We start from the raw sequence: 21,158 nt of genomic DNA, 5'->3' as shown, positions 1-21,158 counted from the left end.
TGAATGTGTAAAATATTTATTTGAGAGAAAACAACTGATGACACTAAAATATATCAATTACTAAAATACATATTATTAATTTATATATTACACAAATATTTTAAGAATTTGAGAACTATCTGTATGCTTACAGGTAAACTATTTACTCAAATGTTTCTAGTTTAAATCCCTAATTTATTTGATTCTTTCATCTAATAAACCCCTAGCTCTGGGAGACAGTGATAACAGTGAACGGTCTGACCTCATTGATGGAGTACCCATCCTCCTCCTCCTCCTCTTCCTCCGGGCCGATGATCTGGCTCTTCCCTCCCTGACGGGACACAGGACACTCAGACTTCAGGCTGAACACAGAGCACAGGCGAGCGCTACAGGGATCCTCTGAGGGTCTTACCGAGTCTGAGGGGGAGCGTGTCGGACCCCTGCCGGCGGATCCTGAAGGTGGAGGGGGACGAGAAGGGGCTCTCACACGCCTGAACACAGACACACATGAGACCGTTAAATCACTCAGAGGAATCTGATGAGAGGAGCTTCCTAAAGTGAACGGTGAACTAGGGATGCTCCGACAGAGAAACTCTTGGCTGAGGCCGAACAAATTAAACACTGGGTCGAAAGCTGAATACAAAACACGGTTTGGAGTTTTTTTCTCCATGTATTTTTCCTTTCCTTTTTTTTTCCTTTTTCACAGTGGACCACAAAACCAGTGTTAAATTTCAATTTTTCAATACTGAGTTCATAAGCAAGCTTTCCACTGACGTATGTTTTATTAGGATAAGACTATATTTGGCTGAGATCCAAATATTTGACAATCTGGAATCTGAGGGTGAAAAAAAAATAAATCTATAAATATTAAATCCAAATTAATTCTTAAGCAATGCTGTGTTTTTAGAATTTTTTTATATATTTTATGGTAGAAAAAAAAAAAAAATCACAAAATATCTTCATAGAACATGCTCTTTACTTAAAATCCCAATGATTTTTGGCATAAAAGAAAAATCAATAATTTTTTTTAATCTATTGCTACAAATATACCCAAGTGACTTCAGACTGATTTTACGCTCCAGGGTCACAACTGAATAAATTAAATAGCCAAAATGTGCTTTTCACCGTTTTGTCTTGCTTTCCAAAGGAAAAATAAAACATCTATTATAATACAACAGTTTACACACAAATAATATGTGTTGGCCGTCAGACTTTCTTCTACTGTACAAATAAAAGCAGTCTTCCTGAGCAGAAGAGACTTCTTTCAAAACGGTTTAAAAATCCTGATTTGAACACTGTGTGAACTTTATAATAAATGCATCAACAGAGCGGTTGTAATTATTATTATTGTCCTTATTTTACAGAACAACAGTACAATCACAATACTAGCATTTGAGAATATAAGAACGTAGCTCACCTCGAGGTCTCCTTCGCTGGAGTCCACTGATAACCGACCTGCTCAAAGAGAGAAATCACACCAGCATTACATCACGAGCACGGACCGATCATAAAGATCTCCTCAGCTCTTCACACACGAGTTAATGAATGTATAGTGACCTTCTCCAGCTGTGAGATAGCTAGCGACCGCTTCTGATCGAGTGCCGTCCTGAAACAGAGAAGACATTTCAGATGAACGCTGTGTGTGTGGAAACGACTGATCGACTATGAGAGGACCTGATCACATCAGAAAGCACCACAGAAAGGACACAGATGCAACTACTGGTGCACATGTCTCCATCTTAGACGATGTGAGGCTGAGTGAGTTAGATTATATCGAGCAGCACTCGTACCACATCCTGCTGGATCTTCACCCGGACTTGACTGGCTCTTCGTCTGGCTCTTTCGATCCGCTCCTCTAGTGAAGACGAGGGGTTTCGGGAGTGCTCCTCCAGGAGGTTCTGCACAGACAGAGAGAGAGCGGTGAACATCATTAATGAAGTGTCTGAACACACCTGAGAAGAGCTGGTCCTGCATCACTGATACCTGCAGCTCTGCCTCCTCCTGCTCCAGCATCCTGCGCAGGATTTCTGTGGCGTGTTTCTGCACCTCAGGGTCCTGACAACAGGAGAGACACATCTGAATGATGAAGGACTTCACTAATCAATAAAAAAACCCTGCTTTATATTTCAGAAATGCACTGTTTTCCATCATGCATTCTGACTTATTTACACTGTTAAGAGTATAACTCAAGATTAACATGAGATTGGCAGAAACTGTGTGTTACGTCCCCTTTACTTAAATGTAGATAATCAATTAAATCATAAAACTTTAACAATATAACCACAATTTGAACAATAGTAGTGCCCTATGAAATGTGTTTTAAATAGTTTATATTTTAATTATAGTTTTCCCTGACAAAATCTGTGTTGCTTGTTATACTTGTTATATATTTATTTTTAGTTTCCATTTTAATTAATGTTTTAATAATCAACATGAATGCCTAATGGTTTAGATTCATAGAAATTAACAATAAAAATATTAAAATACAAATATTAAAAATTATATTTTAATGGTTTAATGCAACGCAATTCATATAAAATTAACAATTTTCATTTGAACAATACAACAATTCTATACTCCTATTTAATACTAAGTTTTTATTTTTTCTATTTTTTTCGTATCTATATTAAGGGTTTAATTCAATTCAGTTTTAATAATTATGTTCAGTTTTTTTTTTTTTACTTTAACAATTGAATCATATATCAAAACTGTAGTGAAACAATGTTAATAATAAAAGGTGTCAATAATTTCTCAAATCATGTGCTGTCGGTTTTATTTTTATCTGGATTCTGTGCGTTAATGAATAAAAACTTCAAATCAAATAAAATTTTAACAATCAGAGCTACAACAATTGTGTGTGATGCTTCTTCAAAAATAATGTATTATTACTTTAAACACATTCTGCTGTAGAATAATAATATATTTCTGTCATAATTTCTTCAAGTAAATCCGAACTTTTATTTTGGCGGGTTGTAGAAGACCTTTAAGTTTGTGTGCGAGTAAAGATGAAATGACTCTCAGAGCAGTTCTTGAGTCTATTTGCGTTTAATACTGACTGGTAATACTCCATAAGGCAGATTGGACGCCAATAATACTATAATATAGTCAATAACAGCTTCAAAACATGGCGCACCTGTAAGGGTTTGGGTCCTGTGATTCTCTGAGTCGGGGTGCTGCTTCCTGTGGGCGGAGTTGGTGGAGGAGGCGGAGCTTCGCCAGGAGCAGTCCTGTGATTGGGCAAGGGGTCAGTGGGGAGTGGCTGAAGCGGGATGGACGCGGCTGAAGGAGGCGGGCCCTGAAGAGTCAACGCCACATACGTCCCAGCTGTCCGAGGACGAGAACAAACGTCAGTGAAGACACTCCTCACAACTACAACAAACTAAACACACAGCTGCCAGACTCACATTTGATCATTTTCACCACTTCCTGATGAGACATCGACGAAACCAAAGAACCATTGACCTGAAACGCAAACAGAGATGACAAATAAGAGATTAGCTATTAATTCAATTACAATCACTTTTGTTTTACGATGGAAAAGCGTACCTTAATAATTCGGTCTCCTTCCTGGACTCCAGCCTTGACCGCCGCTCCACCTGTGAGGACAAAGACATTAGGTTTGTTTCTGGAAGCGGTTTATCATTTACAGGTGTGTTACCCTCGGGCTTTACTACAGGTATTAATTACCTGGCCGGACATTCTGCACTAGTTTGATTCTCTCGCCACACACGGTGAAGCCAAACCCCAGATTGTCCCTCTGCACAACCACACATCTTTGGACTAAACCCGTCCCTATGAACCAAAAACAGAGGACCTTTCAATAACAACAAGTCATGTGATCGTGGTCAGTTGCATACGAGAGCTGTGCTTCACCTGCGCTGTCCGAGGGGAGATCAGACAGTGTCTCCCTCTGCTGGCCGGGAGAAGACCTGCGCTCCGAGTCTCCCAACGTCAAACTGCTCAACCTGAGACAACCACATGTTAAAATCAATGAGACGAGAAATAGATAACTAGGAGAGCAGGGAGCAGGAGATAAGGAGAGAGAACCAGAAAAAATACAAAGTAGGGAATGATGCATGCAACATAATTGATGCATGATGCAAAATAAAACTGAAAGTAGTTGAATTTAACCAGACTGAACAAAAAGTAAAAGGATTTCAGACATGTTCCAGAGTTTCACATCAGTGCTGGCATTAGAAAACAGTGGTTGACCAATATTGTGTTTTCAATAGGGAACTAAAATATCGAGCGACAAAAAAATGCATTTTACACATACAGTATTAATTAAACCGCTATTACACAACTGGAAAAACTAAGAAACAAATAAACAAAACAAAAAACATACATAATCTACAAACTTCATCCTGTTCTGCCACTAATTATAGCATGAAAATAAACCGGAAAACTCACCAAGCAGCAAAAGGACTAAAAGGAAGCGTGAAAGAGAGAAGGAAGACATTACAGTGAGACAGATGGAAGAAAAAGAGCGAGAAATACAAAGAAAGAGCAAATACTCAACATGAGGTGGACTGTAAAACTGAGTGAGAAAGTGAAAGACGTGTGAGAGAGTTCAGAGCTCGTGTAACTCCTCCCAAATAAGCACATAGTGGAAGAGGCTCGTGTGATTGACAGCTCAAAACTCAACAGTTTAAACATCATCATCACTACTACTCCAGCGGAAACCTGTGTTAATGACTGACAGATGTCTTGTGTTGGGCTTGACTTTGACTCGTCATACCTGGGCAGGTGTGTTTGTTTCTTAATGGCTGCCCTGCAGTCACATGACACAAACAGGAAGTGGATGCACAGGAAAAACAAGTCAGTGGGAAAGAGAAACAAAAGATCTTGAGACAGAACCAAACAGAAATACACACACACAAGACAAGTGGACATTAACGAAGAGCATCTTCTGATGGGTGATCTTCTCCAGAGCGACTCATCAGTTAAACACAAAACACACAGTTGTGACACAAACTGATGCACTGAGACGGTAAAAATAGCAACGAGGAAACGAAGGCACACTGGACGAATGGAAAAACCTGTATTGTTAGACAGAGGACACGAGACAGTGATCTGAGGAGGCAGTAACCGTCTGAACTTAATGTTACCCTTGCAAGCCCACAAAGCCTTGAATTTAGCTGGTGTTTTCACTGTAAACAGTGATTTTACCTGTGTGTCCTCTTCTATCGGCTAAAATCTACAGTAAAGTCTGGGAAATAGAGTCTAGAGGCTCAATAACAGTGATAATCTCACATTTATACTCAAATATAAGGTATATGCAAATCTGGTGACTTTTTTTCTCAATCGTTCTCAACAAAGGTCGACCGATTATCGGCACCGATATTAAGCTTTTTATGGTTATTGGTCATTTTCAAAATCAAATTGCTGATAATGATTTAAAAAAAAGTTTGTCAGAGCATTTGTTACTCTTACTTTTGACATTAATTGTATTTTTACAGAATATATATCGGTTATCAGTCTACTTGATCTGTAATAATCGGCACTGAAAAACACAAATCAGTCGATATTGTTTGTTCTGTCACCACATTCAACAAATTCTGAATGTTTATAATTACTTTTTTTTTTGTCTTTTAATCTCTTTAATAATTCTGAATGAATCCGTATATAGTCAGGTTAAGGTGACTAGTATTGGTAGACCGTGTGGTCTTTTTTGGCACTGCAGCTTGACTTTTTACTTACACATGCATAAAACTATAAACAAAATTATATTTTTTCCCTCCATTTTCAAAAATTGTATATATTCATTTATCTTGAAAACAAAAATGGCAGAAAATATAGTTTCGCGAGAACCATCCTAAAACTTAATCATAAACTTGGTAAAATTCTCCTTATTTAAAATGTTCCAAATCTTAATATTTCTCTCTTTATTATACTGGGATTTATGCTAAAATCGCTGAATGTGGCACTGCTCTACCAAGAACTTTTTTCTGATGTATCTTATTATTTTTCGCGAGGGACGTCATGTTGATGTCACGTGATCAGCTGGATACTACACACTCAGTACAGCCCTAATTTCACTAGCTAAACAAATAAATTGTGTGGCTAGCGGGAAATAAAGCATGGTAACTGAAAACAGTTGTTTTTAAGTGATTCTGCATTGTGGAATAGACTAAAGTCAGGTATCACAGACAATACACACAAACACATGCATCTGCAAGATCTGCGGTGTAGACGTCTTTAAGATGTCAGTTTTACATGCATTCTAGCTCATAAACATCTTAAAGACATCTTCTAAACGTCTATTTGACAGCTGATAGGAAACGTGCTGTAGACGTATTGCAGATGAGCAAACACTCTACAAAATACGTCTTGAAGATGTAACGCAGACGTCAAATAGACGTCTCCGAGATGTTTACGTTCTATCGGGGAATCGGTGTGCGTCTAAAGGTCGTTGTCAGAAAGCCTCACCTATCCAGCGTGGAGGTCGGCTGTCGAACACTCATGGCTGTCAGGTTTGTCTGATTACTAGTCTAGTGTTTTCTCTGTCAGTCTGAGATCATGTCATTAGTGTGGAGTGAGTATTATTTCCTCTTCCCACTCCTCGAGATGAGTTTAGTCCTTTCAGTTCTGTAAGGGTCAAAGTTCCTTTCGGGGAAACACAGTGATCCTCCTCACCAGCATCGTCCCATTTAATAAACAAGCTCCTAATGTGCACATACACCGAGTGAAGGTCACTTCGTAGTGTTTGTTAGCTTCATAAGAGCTAGACTCTCTCAGGGGAGCATGCAGGATCAATACACCACACTTCTGTTTAATCTCTGGAGCTTCAGTAAAGAGATTCCTGTGGACTGAGTCATCGTCCCACTTTAGGATCGCTTTAAAACCATTCGATCAGTCCGAGTGCGATCCTGGGGCTTCACTGCTGTGTTTTTGGGACTCGAGGTGATTTACAGTCAGATGCTGCTAGTATTTTAGAGCTACTGAGTTCAGTGCAATGCAAGAGGAGCAGAAAGGCTGAGCAGCTACTCAACACACAGTGATAGGACGCAAATAAAGTGCATAGAAATGATTAATCAGCAGCAAGGTTCCCAGAGGTGACAGCATGCATGCACCATCTGACGCTCAACGCACTCACTGAACAATACCGTGCGACGCGCAAACACACACGATCCCGTGCTTTCAGCGAGACAATCCGCCGGTCCAGTGCACGCGAGGCCCGCACGGCGCGCATCCCCGCCGCCGCGTACCGGACAAGCGCCGCACGCAGAGCGCGGCTCCGACGGCCGTTCACCTTCACGCGCGCGCGGTAGAACACTGGCGAGCCGCGCGTTCCGCTCGCGATCTTCTGCACGCGTGGCGCGACAAAGCCGCCTCGGAACGTCCTCTTTTCGCGGCGCAATTATTGTCCGTGTCTCGGCGACTCGCACACGCTCGTTTGGCGGCCAGAGACATTCATTTGATCCGCAGGCTCTTGAATCCGCGTCTCTCGCGTCCGTCTCTCGGTGTATGCACGGTCAGCGTTGATGTCCTCTCACTGCTTCCCAAAAATGTGTGCTCTGTCGGTCTTTATTGGTGGTGTAATCCCAACGCGCGAGCGTTCGCCATTCCGGAATAACACCATCATCCCGGGTTTATGTTCGGCTGGGAAGGCAAACAGACTCGCGCTCGTCCTCAATCGGTTGGATTGTGCTACTGCGTGTAAAACTCGTGCACAGGTCAAACTGGATGAACAAGGAGAATCAGGTTTTTAGATCAGTGACTGATTACATCTGATCTGGATTACGTCAGATTCCGAAAATTAACTACTTGATGTGTTTACACGTACATCACATCTGTTTGACGTCTGCATTACATCTGCAAGACCTATTTTTTTAGTGTATAAAAATAATAGATACAAAAGGCATTTTCAATCAGATGTCAAATAGACGTTTAGAAGATGTCTGTAATATGTTTATGATTTATAATCCATCTAAAACTGACATTTTAGAGACACAGCAGATACTTTCCAGATGAAGAGATCTTATTTGATCGAGATTCGAACCCACAACATATATATATATATATATATAATTTTACTAGGAAAGTATCATATTCATGTGTGAATGTTGATGAAAGATGACATATATTTTAAACATTTTAAACAAGCTATGCATATAATGGATCTGCTCAGTCATTTTTATTTTCAGTTATTATAGTTAATTAAAGCTAAAACCAAAACTATAAGAAAATTTTCTTACTGAATAAAATAAATCTCAACTAGAAAATAGAGAAGAAAAAAAGAAGAAAAAAAAAATAGTTAATTTCCGAGGCCTCAATTCTCATTTTAATTTAGTTCTAAACATACTTAAAAACAACTAAAACTAAAAACAATAATGACAAAAGCTTAACAAAATTAACAAGTAAATTTAAACATGAAATCAGAAAATCATCTAATTAAAAATATGGACAAAAACAATATTATCTCTCACTGATACTAAAAGAACACAACTCGTAAATTCTAAATTTACCTATTTAGTTTTGGTAACACCTCTTGCAGTATGCATACATTTGTAGTTGTTGTACATGGTTAAAAAAAAAAAAATAATAATAATAATAATAAAAATTTTGACTGTTTGCATTTTTCAGTAAACACATGTAGCTTCTATTTTGGATGTGTGTTCGTAAATCTCACAGTAACAAATCAAATCAATGTATTCAATTTCCAGCTAATCCATTTCAGTAACCATTGATTCATAAAACAAGAAGAAACACATATTTTGTTTTCCAGCCACTGTAAAAAAGCAACTGTTCCCTGACCGGGAATCGAACCCGGGCCGCGGCGGTGAGAGCGCCGAATCCTAACCACTAGACCACCAGGGAGCGCTGTGTGCGCGTGCGCTAGAACTCGAAATGACCTGTCACTCTTGACTCACAGGCGCAAGATGCATCCTGATTATGTACATCCTACCACGATTCGGCTACTCTTATATCATTAGATTGTCTGACTGGAGTATTCTCCCTTTATTCTCATTATATGTCAGTGCACAGTCCTATTATTGTTGTCCAAGTTGTTTAGCTCCCTGCCCTCAATATGTAACGTTATTTACGTAACCGGTTTAATCCCTTATTTCGTCAAGGACATGAATCCAAATGATGTGTCATTAGTAAGCCATTGAAACAATCAATACATTTTTATTATTATTATTTATTATTTTTTTTATTTTATGGTAAGGATAATATGAGTATAGGCTAAAGAAATATCATATTTCTGATGTCATCAAAATTATTATATATCTTAGCCCCGCTATTTAACACATGTAGGCATGGCCGCGGGAAGTGGGGGTGCTGGGGGTACTGCAGTACCCCCTAGTGACGAGAGGGAGATAAAAAAAAATGTAGGCCTATTGAAGTATTTTGCACAATTTATAAATTCCTTATGAATATTTTAGAAAATGATTTTGACACACGCAGTCTATTACGTATATTTTGGATTTTAATTTCATATTTTGAGGCCTAATCAACACAGGTTCGGAAGTTACGTTGTCAACGTCAGGCAGGCAGGTTTGGTCGCCGAGTAACGAGGTTTCCCGCTCGTTCCATGCAGAATACATCCATCTTTATATAATACAGCGCACCTCGACATTTGGACACCTGTAACCAGGGCACCCCGCCTGCATGTAGCTCAGGTAAGAGCATGGTGCTGCCGCGCTAGTAACATTTATTTTTTTGGCAACAAGTGTGGGATCAGCTTTGACTAGCCAAGCAATTGTAAGTAGTATACTATAGTATTTTTGGAAGGTGGTGGGGATGGAGAGTATTATTTCGTTCGTGTGTTCTTTGCGTAAAGGTTGTGGAGAACTGTTAAATAACGTTTAAATAGTCGGAGATTATTTCCTTATGGTTTGTGTAAAAAGGTTGAAGATGGAGACAGAAAGCTTTATACTGTGCGTTTGTTTTTTGCGTAATGGATGTGGAGAACTGTTCAATAAACAAATTGCTTAAATAGTCAGAGATTATTTCCTTGTGTGCGTAAAAAGATTTTGGAGTTAATAGAGTTGCGTGTGACATAAACGTGCAATGACTCAAGCAAGCTGACCATTTTAGCTGAATCGATTGCTTTGTTTTAGCTTTATTGTGAAGTTTGATTAATATTATATTTTGTTGTAATATTATTTGTTGTATCTAAATAAGTTGCATGTATGTATAGGCTATCTGAAATTGTAATGAAAGTAATTATTTCGTTTTCTTTCGATTATTAAACTATTATTTCTGATTCTGCTTCTGCTTCAGATTAATAAGGCATTGCGCATATCTGAGAACTGATGTCTGTGTGTTTCAGACCCTGTGCATTGAAGTGTATATGACAATAAAGTAGTAAATCTCAATGTATTTATTTTTAAAATGTATTTTAAATAGGCCTATAGGCTCATAGGTTTTTTGTCAAAAAAAATAAATAAAATTAACTGCACCCCCTGTTCAAAATTACTTCCCGCGGCCCTGCATGTAGCTTCTATTTTGGTTACGTGTTCGTAATTATCACAGTGACGAATCAAATCAATGTATTCAATTTCCCGCTAATCCATTTCAATAACCATTGATTCATAAAACAAGAAGAAATACATATTTTGTTTTCCAGCGACTGTAAAAAATAACTGTTCCCTGACCGGGAATCGAACCCGGGCCGCGGCGGTGAGAGCGCCGAATCCTAACCACTAGACCACCAGGGAGCGCTGTGTACGCGTACGCTAGAACTCGAAATGACCTGTGACTATTGATTTGGGCCGGTAGGGTTGTGGTAGGTGTATACGTTAATAAACCATGACTTTACAGTAGCATTTTTCGTTGTGGAATTGTACTATCCACTGTTTTAGTGGGAGGTAGGTAAAAATCGTAGGACAAATTGACAGAACACCGGCCCGAGGCATAAGTGGTCAGGGGGCCCCCCAATCATGTGTTTTTTTTTTGTTTGTTTGTTTTTTTTTGTTTTTTTTTACAATTAAATAACTTAAACAAGTGATATAAATGAATGAATGAATAAAAAACGAATAAATGAATAATTCAAGACAAGAAAATTCGTATTTACCGACAACTGCTGCTGTGTCTGCTAGCGTTTGAGTCATGTGCAATTGCGCATAGACTCCTCGCGTGCATTGATAATTCGCGCATGTGAGCGTCACTGTAATAAACGATAAGTCATGTCACAAACAGGATGTATCCCTCTGGTGCCGAAAAGAGAAAGAAGAAAAGGACATAAAGTTGTCTTGGCGTTGGAGAGTCTCAAATTTAGGGACCGTCTCTAAAGTTACATGCGATATTGGTATACACTTTTCTAACGTCAGTAGAATTTGAGGAGAATGACTTACAGTCATAAAAACAACTGTAACTGTTCATCTAGGTGTCAGCTATAATGCACAATTGAATATAATGTTTAATATTTATTAAAATAAACTGTAAATCATATGTAAATTATGCTACTTTTTCACATGGACTCAAATCGACAAATCAAATCAATATCTTCAATGTATTCACGCTAATCCATTTCAGTAACCCTTGATTCTTAATACAAGAAGAAATAGATATTTTGTTTTCTATCGAATGTAAAAAGCAACTGTTCCCTGACCGGGAATCGAACCCGGGCCGCGGCGGTGAGAGCGCCGAATCCTAACCACTAGACCACCAGGGAGTGCTGTGTGCAGATTTATGATCGCACGATACATCCTGTTTTTACCATGATTCGGCTAACTCTTATATCATTAGATTGTCTAAACGGAGTGTTCTCCCCTTGTTTAGCACCATGCCCTCAATATGTAACATTATTTACGTAACCGGTTTAATCCCCAATTTCGTCCCGGACATGAAAATATCCAAATGATGTATCTTTAGTAAGCCGTTGAAACGATCTTTTTTTTTTTTTTTTAGGGGGAGGGGGTGAAACATTTTATGGTCAGGATAATGTGAGTAAAGAGGTCGGGATCGTTGCGTCACGTCGCAATGCATTGTGGGAGTCGCGGTACAGAAGTAGATGTACTGTATAGTAGGCATTAGGTAACGTTGGTCATTTGGTCATTAATTTTGATTATTTTTTGGGAAATGGTTCAGTATTGCTGTATTGTGAACTGCTGTAATCGGTTTCATGATCGACAGGGCAAACGCCTCGTGAATCATATTAGTTTTCAACATTTACCTACTTGGGAAAAAAAACACAAGGTGTCTGAAATCACCAAGAGGCGTCAGATGGCTTGGGTCGCCGCTGTACGGAGGGAAACCATCACCTTCGATAATATTATAATTAGTGCTGTCAATCGATTAAAAAAAATTAACTAATTAATCGCACAATTTTTTAAAATTAATCGCGATTAATCGCGATTAATCGCAATTAAAAGACTGAAACTTTTTGGATATGTAAATGTAAAATGTAAATAATGAATGTAAACTTAAGACAAAGAAACTATTTAAATTCAAAATATGATTGTTTATTGGAATTTTTGTTTAACTTTGTAACACAGATTTTCTCATGTAAACAACATACCTGCAATAAACCATCAATATCCTCCAAATTAACTGTTGGCTTGAAAGCCATATTTATTACAGAAATAAAAACACAGACATGTAAGTATCATTTGAATTTCCCAGTGCGCCCAGAACGTGCTTGTAGCGTACCGGTACGCTCATTTGGACATCTGTTTTAATAGAGGTTTTAATCTTTTACCTGCACTGCCGATTTTCAGAGCGCCCTTCACAATGCAAGCTTCCTAATTCATCCCACCCAGAGCAGAAACTACATTACCCATTCACCCTTAAGTTACACAAGTGAATAGCGCATGTGTCGCTTTCCCACTGTTAAGTGTCAACAACTCAACGTGGCCGGAGAAGGTGTGTGAAACTTGTTGTGAGTTATACAAAAACAGCAAAATCTTGAGTATTTATTGTCTGATAAACATTAAAAACTGTCTGCGGAGGTTGAGTCGTCCTGCAGCCCCCACTGGCTGTTCATTGGCTGCAGCATCTTTTTTCTAAGTTCTAAAAAAATACCGTAGACGGCAAGGCACAAATTTAGATATTCATTTATCTAATTAATCTATAGCCCATGCACAAAGACAATATGATCTTTTTGTCCCCTTTTTGTTTTAAAGCTTGATGAAGAGAGAGAGCGCAAGTTGCTGCAGCTGAGGAGGACAGTGATGCACGCGTACAGGAGTGATTGACAGTTCGCGGCACTGTGTACAAAAAATACTCCGCTACACAATTATTTTGTTATTTTCGTTTAAGCTTATTAACGTTATCGTTACAGAAAGGTCTGATTTACGCACTGTTACAGTCATTTTTTTTTTTTTTTTAAACAATGACATTTGAGTTCATGATTTTAATGTTGCTGTTTCTTGTGGCAGACTGAAGAGTAATCCGGCAGAGTTTTATACTGAAACTTTCCGTCTAAAAGTCCTTCCTTGGTCTTATCCATATTTCTTTGCACGTTGAACACACATAGGCCACAACTAGAAATAAAAAAAACTGCAACCGCGTTAATTGCGTTATTTTTTTTTAACGCGTTAAATATTTCAAATTAATCGAATGCGTTAACGCGCTAATTTTGACAGCACTAATTATAATACATAGTTATGGTGAGACATGTTGTGTATGGTCTCTCTCTCTCTCTCTCTCTCACATACGCACACACAAACTCAGACACAAACACATTACGCTTTCTCTAGTTTTTGGCCAGTAAGGGAGTCAGTTTAGTGTCTGTATTTTTTGTTTAAACATTTTCTTTTGACCCAATCCTGAACTTAATTTGCTTTTTGATATTTTTGTGCTGACTGTATTTAACAAATTTGAACAACTTGTTTAAAAAAATAAATAAAAAAACTGGAACGAACTTCAAAATAGGAAGTTAAGCGTCTTGTTTTGGTGAATGGTGGGTTGTGTCTGAGGTGAATGTTCGTCAATATTATACCGGATTACAGAACTACCGGAGGAAAACAGTGGATTTTTGCAAGTATGATAGGTGAGTAATTACTCCTGAAGTGTAACAAACCCGCATAGACAAGCTTCATAGCTCGCAGAATCTGATAAGTGTGTGTGTGTGTGTCACCACTGATGCTTGGTTAATGTTAACATTTCCTTAGTGAGAAAGATTGTTTTCTCCACGTTTAATTTGCAGATCCATTTGTGATCTGCAGGTGAGCCTCCAGTGACTTTTTAAAAAGTGAAAGTGACATTTTTAAATTGATCGGAGGTGTAAGCGCTCACTCCACAGACCCGGTAGGATAAATTATCAGGGAAACGGAGGCTTGGTAAACTTTCATGTGTTCATAGGGATCGATTCCGCCTACAACCTCTTTTTTTAAGTAGCGTTGTTTGGCTTCATTATTAAGTTTGTCCGTATAGGTATAGGCAACTTTTTTTGTCACGTTCTATAACTTTTTCTGGAGACTGGCTATTATCTTATTACAAACCTGCTTTGCGATGCCTCTAAAATGGCCGCCGTTACCCACAATGCACCATTCCATAACGTCTACGCCCGAGCTCTATAGGCTAAAGAAATATATTTCAAGTTATATATCTTAGTCCAGCTATTTTAAACAGTTTGGTCACATTCACATTCTTACACCCCCCTCTCTGGTCAGATGGAGAAGGAAAGAAAGGCAGTGAATTTGGGGAAATGGGTGTGGAGCACTGAAGTGAGACAAAGAGGGGCTCGAATCTCCTTTATCATACATTCAACTAGAATAAAGCGGAAAAAAACTATCGCAGAGTAAGTCTGTATCACTTGATTTCTTAATTTCTGTTGGTTAGGTTTTGTCTGCTTGCTTTGGTATTGATTTAGTAATTAAGAAAAACTGGTTTATTGTTGTAGACAGGACGCGTCAGTTTGAGGAATACGCCTCAATTTAATAAAATCGCTCACAGTTTCAGTCTGCGCTGGATTTAAATCTATTTGTATATTTCGTAGTTAGCTGAACATCAGCCATCTTTTAAGCGCAAGTTCTGTGATGAATCTGTTCAATGTGTTTAGTTCAGAGATCGCGTCGCTATAAAGGGGACGTCACAACCCCATAAAGGATGACTTTTGAGTTCATCTCAATCTCATCAGAGCCATAAAACCATAGACAGTAAAAGAAACTAAAAAACACAACTATCACACCAACACCACGACCAGTGTTATGGATCAACTGAGGACGTGCGCGACGCGTGCATCTGAGCTAGCTGTTTTACGTCCCATTCCAGCAGATTTGGCTAAAGCGACATGAAAGTTTTTGCAAATAAAAAAAAATGATATAATGAGATTTTTTTCCCGCCAATGTTTATATATATATATATATATATATATATATATATATATATATATATATATATTCATTTTAACTACTGCATACTTTTTATATAGCCTATCTGCTTATCAACACTTAAATGCAAACATACTGCTATTTATAAATAGCGTAAATAAAATATATCGCTATTTGCACAGTGCAAATAACAGACTGCTAAATAACGCTATTTCACTCAGTGTATATAGAAGTGAATTACACATGAAATACAAGTTTATTTGAGGGATTATCATTTCCCATAGAAGTGAATGTGCCAAGATAACGTGTGTGTGGTTTGTGAACAATATCACCACGTCAAATCATGTTAAAAATGACCCTTAAACCGTCTCATGCATTAGTATTGAGGAAACAACACAGTGTGGTAATTGCAGCTTTGCAGGCGCTTTTGACTAATCGGCTGGAATAAAACGTAAACACATTCCTCATCACGATTCTCAGTTGGTCCATAACACTGTTACCTGCTAGATAGATGGGGGACACAGTGCTTCAGTAAAATGTAATAAAGTTTGTAATCTAAATAACTCAGTAAAAAAGCATGTAATATAGTTAAAGTCGGTTTAAAAGGCTTTGAAAACTTGTGTTTATTTTTTTGCTGGCCCCTTGCATCAAAAATTGGTAGTAGCCTTAGCCTTATAATCAAGTGACCCGTAGTTGTGTCATGTCTGCTGGCTGTTGTTGCCTTAGAGTTTGATATGCTATCTTTAAGTGGAAAACAATGTGTGAAGTTCTAACCCTGAGATCTTAAAGAAGCAGTACACCCCCCAAAATTAAAACTCAAACCCAAACTGATCTTAAAGTTAAAAAGGAGATCATAGGCAGAATGCCTTTTAGACCCACATTTAAAAAGTCGTTTGCTGAACTGATCGCTCATGCACACTATTTTGAATCAGATTTGAGAGTTATTTTAGATGGGAAGAGCACATGATTAACTTGTACAATTAAAATGTGGTCCTTTACAGCCAAGTTCCATTGAGAGAAGTTTGGTTGTTTTAGCTGAAGTGTGAACTGTGATTCTCACAGAATCAAAACAATTATTAAAACTGTATATTTATTTGTTACCTTCGGTGTGAATAACTCTTAACTCCACTGGGTTCCACAGACTAAAGTTGGATGAGATAGAAACAATATGATTTGTTTTATGAGCTTTTGCTTTAAAAGTCATCTTGTTCATTAAATCAGAGAAGGAGTGTGTTACAGTAAGTATTTTCAGACCCGTGTTGCTTCTGTTGTTTCCCTGAGCTATTAATGGGGTAGTTCACACTGAAATTAAAATTCTGTCGTCATTTACTCACCCTCAATTTGTACTTAGTTATTTGCAAAATAGTTGCTGGTAGCCATTTACTGCAGTAGTATGGAAAATACAATGTAAGTAAATGGCTACCAGGAACTGTTTGGTTACCAACATTGGAAATATTTTCTCTTGAGTTCAGCAGAAAAGAAAAGTATTTGTACAGGTTTGGAACACCATGCGTCTGAGCAAATAAAACCACTCAGTGCACATCTCTCATGTCTTGTTTTGTTTTCTGGATCAGTACGTAATGGTTTTGTAACGAAGACATGAATGCACACTGCACATTTTAATAAAACCAATGCAGTGCAGCAAACAGGCCACATAGTTCCTTGTAAAAGTGTAGGACCTCCTAAACGGGACACATGTTCAAACAAACGGCTGAAACGCTGCTCTTAGCATATAGCATGCCTTGTTGATCCAGAAGGTTCTTCTGCTTCTCTTTTTTTTTATTTGCAGAGTCACCAGAAGGACACACATCGTTCATCCAATAACTTCTCCAATCATGCTTCAGCTGGTCTTGAAGACTTCCCGTGTCACATGGGTGCGTTTTTCCGCTCTGGTGTTCACTTGTGTGGCGTTTAGCGCGGCATCTTATGGAGGGTTGGTCACCGGCGGCATGGCCGACTGGAGCATCTTCTGCTGGGCTTTCAGCTTCGCCGGGACGCTGCTGGTTTTGGTGGTGGAGCTCATGGGTCTCCAGTCTCGTGCCACTGTGTCCTGGATCGACTTCCCTGGTGCTTTCGCCTGCTATGCCTTGCCTTTTTGCCTGTATGCGTCTATCATCATCCTGCTGTACTTCCTGAAGGGTGAAGCGAGGCAGGACGAGGTGCGAGACCACCGGATCGCCTCCTCTGTCTCCTCCTGCCTGGCCACTGTGGCTTATTTCATCGAGGTGAGTCTGACACGAGCACAACCGGCTGAATTCGCCACCCAGTACATGGTGAAGGTCCCTGGCCTGGTGAAGGTTTGCGAGACGTTTGTGGCCAGTGTCATATTCGTGTTTGTGAGCGACCCCGTCTCGTATGACAGTCACTGGGCTCTGAAGTGGTGCATGGCTGTGTACTGCATCTGTTTCATGATTTCGGCGGCCATCGTGGTGATGTGCGTCGCTGGATGCACCGGGTGGATGTCATTCGACCGCTTCCTCTCCTTCTACAGTCTGTTGGCGGCCGTCATGTACCTCACTGCCACTATCATTTGGCCGGTCTTTAATTTTGACAGCCGTTTTTCGAGAAGCTCAAGCCGACCGGACTACTGCCGAAACAGTCACGGTTTGTGTCCGTGGGATAAACTGGTGGTCGTAGCCGTTCTCACCGCTCTCAACTTCCTGATCTACCTCACAGATCTGGTGTATTCTGTCCGAATGCTGCTTGTCAGGGAGTGAGAGAGCAAACAGTCATCGTTTCCTGAACATTGATGAAATCTACACACTCAGAAATAAAGGTACAAAAGCTGTCACTGGGGTGGTACATTTTCAAAAGGCACACTTTTGTTCCTATTAGGTACTAATATGTACACTTTATGGACCCATTAGGTACAAAATGTGCCTTTTGAAAAGGTAATGCCCCAGTGACAGCTTTTGTACCTTTATTTCTGAGAGTGTAGTGATGCACCGATATATCGGCCACCGATAATTATCGGCTGATTTTTCCTCAATATCCAACCATCGGCATATCGGCCATATAAAGAAAAGGCTGATTTAACAAACCGAGGGTTTATGAATTAACTGAAGACACTGAGCTGTATAATGTCTGTTGTGTAATCCTAGCGCTGCTGTCTGCACTTTAATGTTAATCAAATAGCAAAAGATCGCACACTATTCTTGACTAAATAACTTTTGTAACTTTCGTAAGTGTATGGACCTCACTTGAATGATGTGTTACTGCCTTTACTGATGTTTTATTAAGTTTATTGCTTACTTTATCACTCAAAAAACAAAACAAAAAAAAAAAACATAAGAGCTAAACAAAACTCAGTTTGAGAAGTGCACATTAAACGTGCTCTCTCCATTGCATTATCATCAACATACAGTGAATTACACAAAACACCCATTGCAACTAACAGTTAACAAATATATACCTCGTGCCTTTTTGGGGGGTGCTTAATAAACTGACAAACTTTTAATCTGAAGAACTGTGTGCTTTCAGTACCCATGTTTGTCACCTGTAAGTGTTGTGGAAGGCAAACAGGGCCAAGAGTCTTTAAATTGAATGTGTGGAATTGGACCACAATAACATGGCCATTTTGAATTTGTCTCTGCATGTGTATGAAATCGCTGAAAAACTAAAATTGTATTTTGTACTAACATTCGAATTTAAAATGCATAATTTCAGTAGGGTGAAGAAAAGGCCACAAGAGGGAGCATCGAGATAAATATTACTAATGCACTTTAGATATAAAGCCATCACCAGGTGGAACCTAATGGAAATATGTATTAATTAAAAATAAATTAATCTCTTTTATACATGTCACAATAACATCAAAATCCTGGAACTTTAGATTAAATACTAAAACAAATTCTGCTGTAGGAAACCTATGGACAACCTTTTTGATTACTGAGCATCAGATGTGTGAAGGGGTTTTTCCTCTCTGACAAATCACACAGATGCATTATAGATAAAGACACAGATAAAGATCATATTACAGCAGACAAAATTAATATTTTATGGCCAACATGTTGTAGATTAATATTTTTTTGGGAAATGTTTTAAGCTGAGCTGTTGTAAGTCATGCAGGTCTTCTAATGATGCTCAACTTTGGGAAGACCTTCAGGAGGACTGAAAGAAGTGAATCATGACATATCAGCTAAAAGAATGGCTTCTGTAATCAAAAACAATGGAGAAACAAACTAAATATTAATAGCAGGTTACATTTATTATTTGTATTGATATAAATGCATTTACATTTTCAGTATGCTCTTTGTTATACTATGCATTTGTTGTTGTTGTTGCAATACATCCCATATTCCATGATATGTTGGAAATTGCTTTATTGCCAAATAACTGTCATTTAAACCAAATGTAGTGTCTTATTTTTCCCCCAATAGAACATACTCCTACTCCGTATATTTTTATTGTTTAACTGAAACTAGTGTTATTAAAAGCAAATATTGTGCAAAAATCCCCTCCGTAGATCACTTTTGGCCACTATATTTACTGTATTGGCCAAATAAATGTGTTGGGACTAAAAGTTACGGTTATCTGCATCTACAGATTTCCACATAAACTTCACCCATGGCACAAAAACTGCTTTCTGGAAAACCTTCCCAGGCCAGTTTCCACCAGTTCTACAGCATGTTTGTGAAAGTGTTGACAAAATGTATATATGTAAACTTATCTAACTCCCCTCACCGCAGTCTCTTGATATTTAACACATGACAGCAGAAGACTGAGAGCTCAGATCACTGTAAGTTGTGTCTATATTCTTTCAGATTTACTTATTGTGTTATTTTCATGATGTCGTTGGCTTACATTTACATTTTTGTGGTTTGCAGAGTGTATTTTGCTGAATAGGGTCTATAACATGACAACGATGAGTGATAAGACACATTTATGGACACCAATTATGCAAACGAAGCTTCTGTGTTATGAAAAATCTCTATATTTCCATTATTTCAGTGTTCACCATCAGACAAGGACAATGGCAGGTATGATGAAGTGTCACCTATACTGAGTCTGCTGTTACAGTACATTATCAATAAGTAAAACTCAGGATGAATGGGGAACATTAGCAATTGGCTAATAACATGTGTCTTCTTTTAACAGCCAAACCATCTCATGACATTGTAGGAGCGATGGCAGGGATAGTGATCGGTGGAAGTCTGGCCTTTACAGTCTGTTGTTTTCAACTCTGGTTTTTATTGGTGGATCCAAATCACAAAGTTTGAACATCTGTGTCCATTAGGCGCCTGGCCAGTTTTCCTGGTTCTCTTTCTTCTACTGTTTCCGTTTGTAGGAGCAGCTGTAGGGTTTGTCATTGGATTGGACGCCGCACACGAAGCTCTTTCGGTGTATGATGCCTTGATCAGGACAATCGTTTGCAACTTTGAGATGGCAATACATTTGATTGAGAATGTTCACCATGTAAAAGCAGATAAATATGTTAAATTACGCAGACCAAATGAATCAAAAATATTTGTACGACCAAAAGTATCAAAAGTCATTGAGCTGTAGTCTGTAATTTACAGTACAAACCTTATGGTGATCAACAGGAAAATATGATTCAATAATGCGAATAGAGTTCATAGAGTTCAAGAAAATAGTGTCTTTGTTAATTCAGTTCCGTTGTAAAGATCATCATTTAATTATTATTTTAATTTGGCTATAAAGCAGTTCTGGAGAAAACAGTGATGTCTGAGTTTGAGTTTATTAGACATAAAAAGTGACAATACAAATGCATTGCACTGCTTTGTCAAAGATAGCACAATAAAGTAAAAATACTTATTTCCATTGTAGTCCCTAATATTATAAGAATATAATTTTCCTGACGACAGAACATTTATGGCATTTTTTACATTCAAACACAGACCATAGAAACATAACTACAGTTATCCAAATCAAATTTAAAACCGCCTATCTTAAAAAATTGTTTCACTCTATTACTAAAACCCTAATAATGACATC

At 38.4% G+C, this 21,158-nt stretch overlaps 2 protein-coding genes, 1 long non-coding RNA gene and 3 other non-coding genes across 6 annotated transcripts; 2 read left to right on the top strand and 4 right to left on the bottom strand.

Moving 5' to 3' along the window:
- Nucleotides 1-202: 202 nt before the first annotated feature.
- Nucleotides 203-7,633, bottom strand: LOC113073238 (rho guanine nucleotide exchange factor 11-like). The gene is made up of 14 exons (XM_026246117.1): nt 6,409-7,633; nt 4,718-4,750; nt 4,390-4,404; nt 3,853-3,944; nt 3,667-3,771; nt 3,526-3,575; nt 3,384-3,441; nt 3,113-3,303; nt 1,963-2,034; nt 1,770-1,877; nt 1,537-1,585; nt 1,397-1,434; nt 392-470; nt 203-306 (listed from the first exon to the last, which is right to left on the bottom strand). The coding sequence occupies exons 1-14, from the start codon at nt 6,441-6,443 to the stop codon at nt 203-205; spliced, it is 1,029 nt and encodes a 342-aa protein (XP_026101902.1). The 5' UTR covers nt 6,444-7,633.
- A 1,094-nt stretch (nt 7,634-8,727) lies between these two features.
- On the bottom strand, nt 8,728-8,799 carry trnae-cuc (transfer RNA glutamic acid (anticodon CUC)). Its single transcript has one exon. It is a non-coding gene; the product is annotated as a tRNA-Glu (tRNA).
- A 1,775-nt stretch (nt 8,800-10,574) lies between these two features.
- On the bottom strand, nt 10,575-10,646 carry trnae-cuc (transfer RNA glutamic acid (anticodon CUC)). Its single transcript has one exon. It is a non-coding gene; the product is annotated as a tRNA-Glu (tRNA).
- An 884-nt stretch (nt 10,647-11,530) lies between these two features.
- Nucleotides 11,531-11,602, bottom strand: trnae-cuc (transfer RNA glutamic acid (anticodon CUC)). The gene has a single exon. It is a non-coding gene; the product is annotated as a tRNA-Glu (tRNA).
- A 2,942-nt stretch (nt 11,603-14,544) lies between these two features.
- On the top strand, nt 14,545-20,915 carry LOC113073236 (uncharacterized). Its single transcript, XR_003280468.1, has 3 exons — nt 14,545-14,671; nt 19,749-20,182; nt 20,301-20,915. It is a non-coding gene; the product is annotated as an uncharacterized LOC113073236 (long non-coding RNA).
- On the top strand, nt 17,002-17,993 carry LOC113073235 (myeloid-associated differentiation marker homolog). Its single transcript, XM_026246115.1, has one exon. The coding sequence runs from the start codon at nt 17,039-17,041 to the stop codon at nt 17,918-17,920; it is 882 nt and encodes a 293-aa protein (XP_026101900.1). The 5' UTR covers nt 17,002-17,038; the 3' UTR covers nt 17,921-17,993.
- Nucleotides 20,916-21,158: the final 243 nt, after the last annotated feature.

This window comes from Carassius auratus, unplaced genomic scaffold (assembly GCF_003368295.1).
Source record: "Carassius auratus strain Wakin unplaced genomic scaffold, ASM336829v1 scaf_tig00011646, whole genome shotgun sequence".
Lineage (NCBI taxonomy): Eukaryota > Metazoa > Chordata > Actinopteri > Cypriniformes > Cyprinidae > Carassius > Carassius auratus.
Note: the sequence above shows the minus strand (reverse complement) of the source record. Positions and strands in the feature narration are given on the sequence as shown.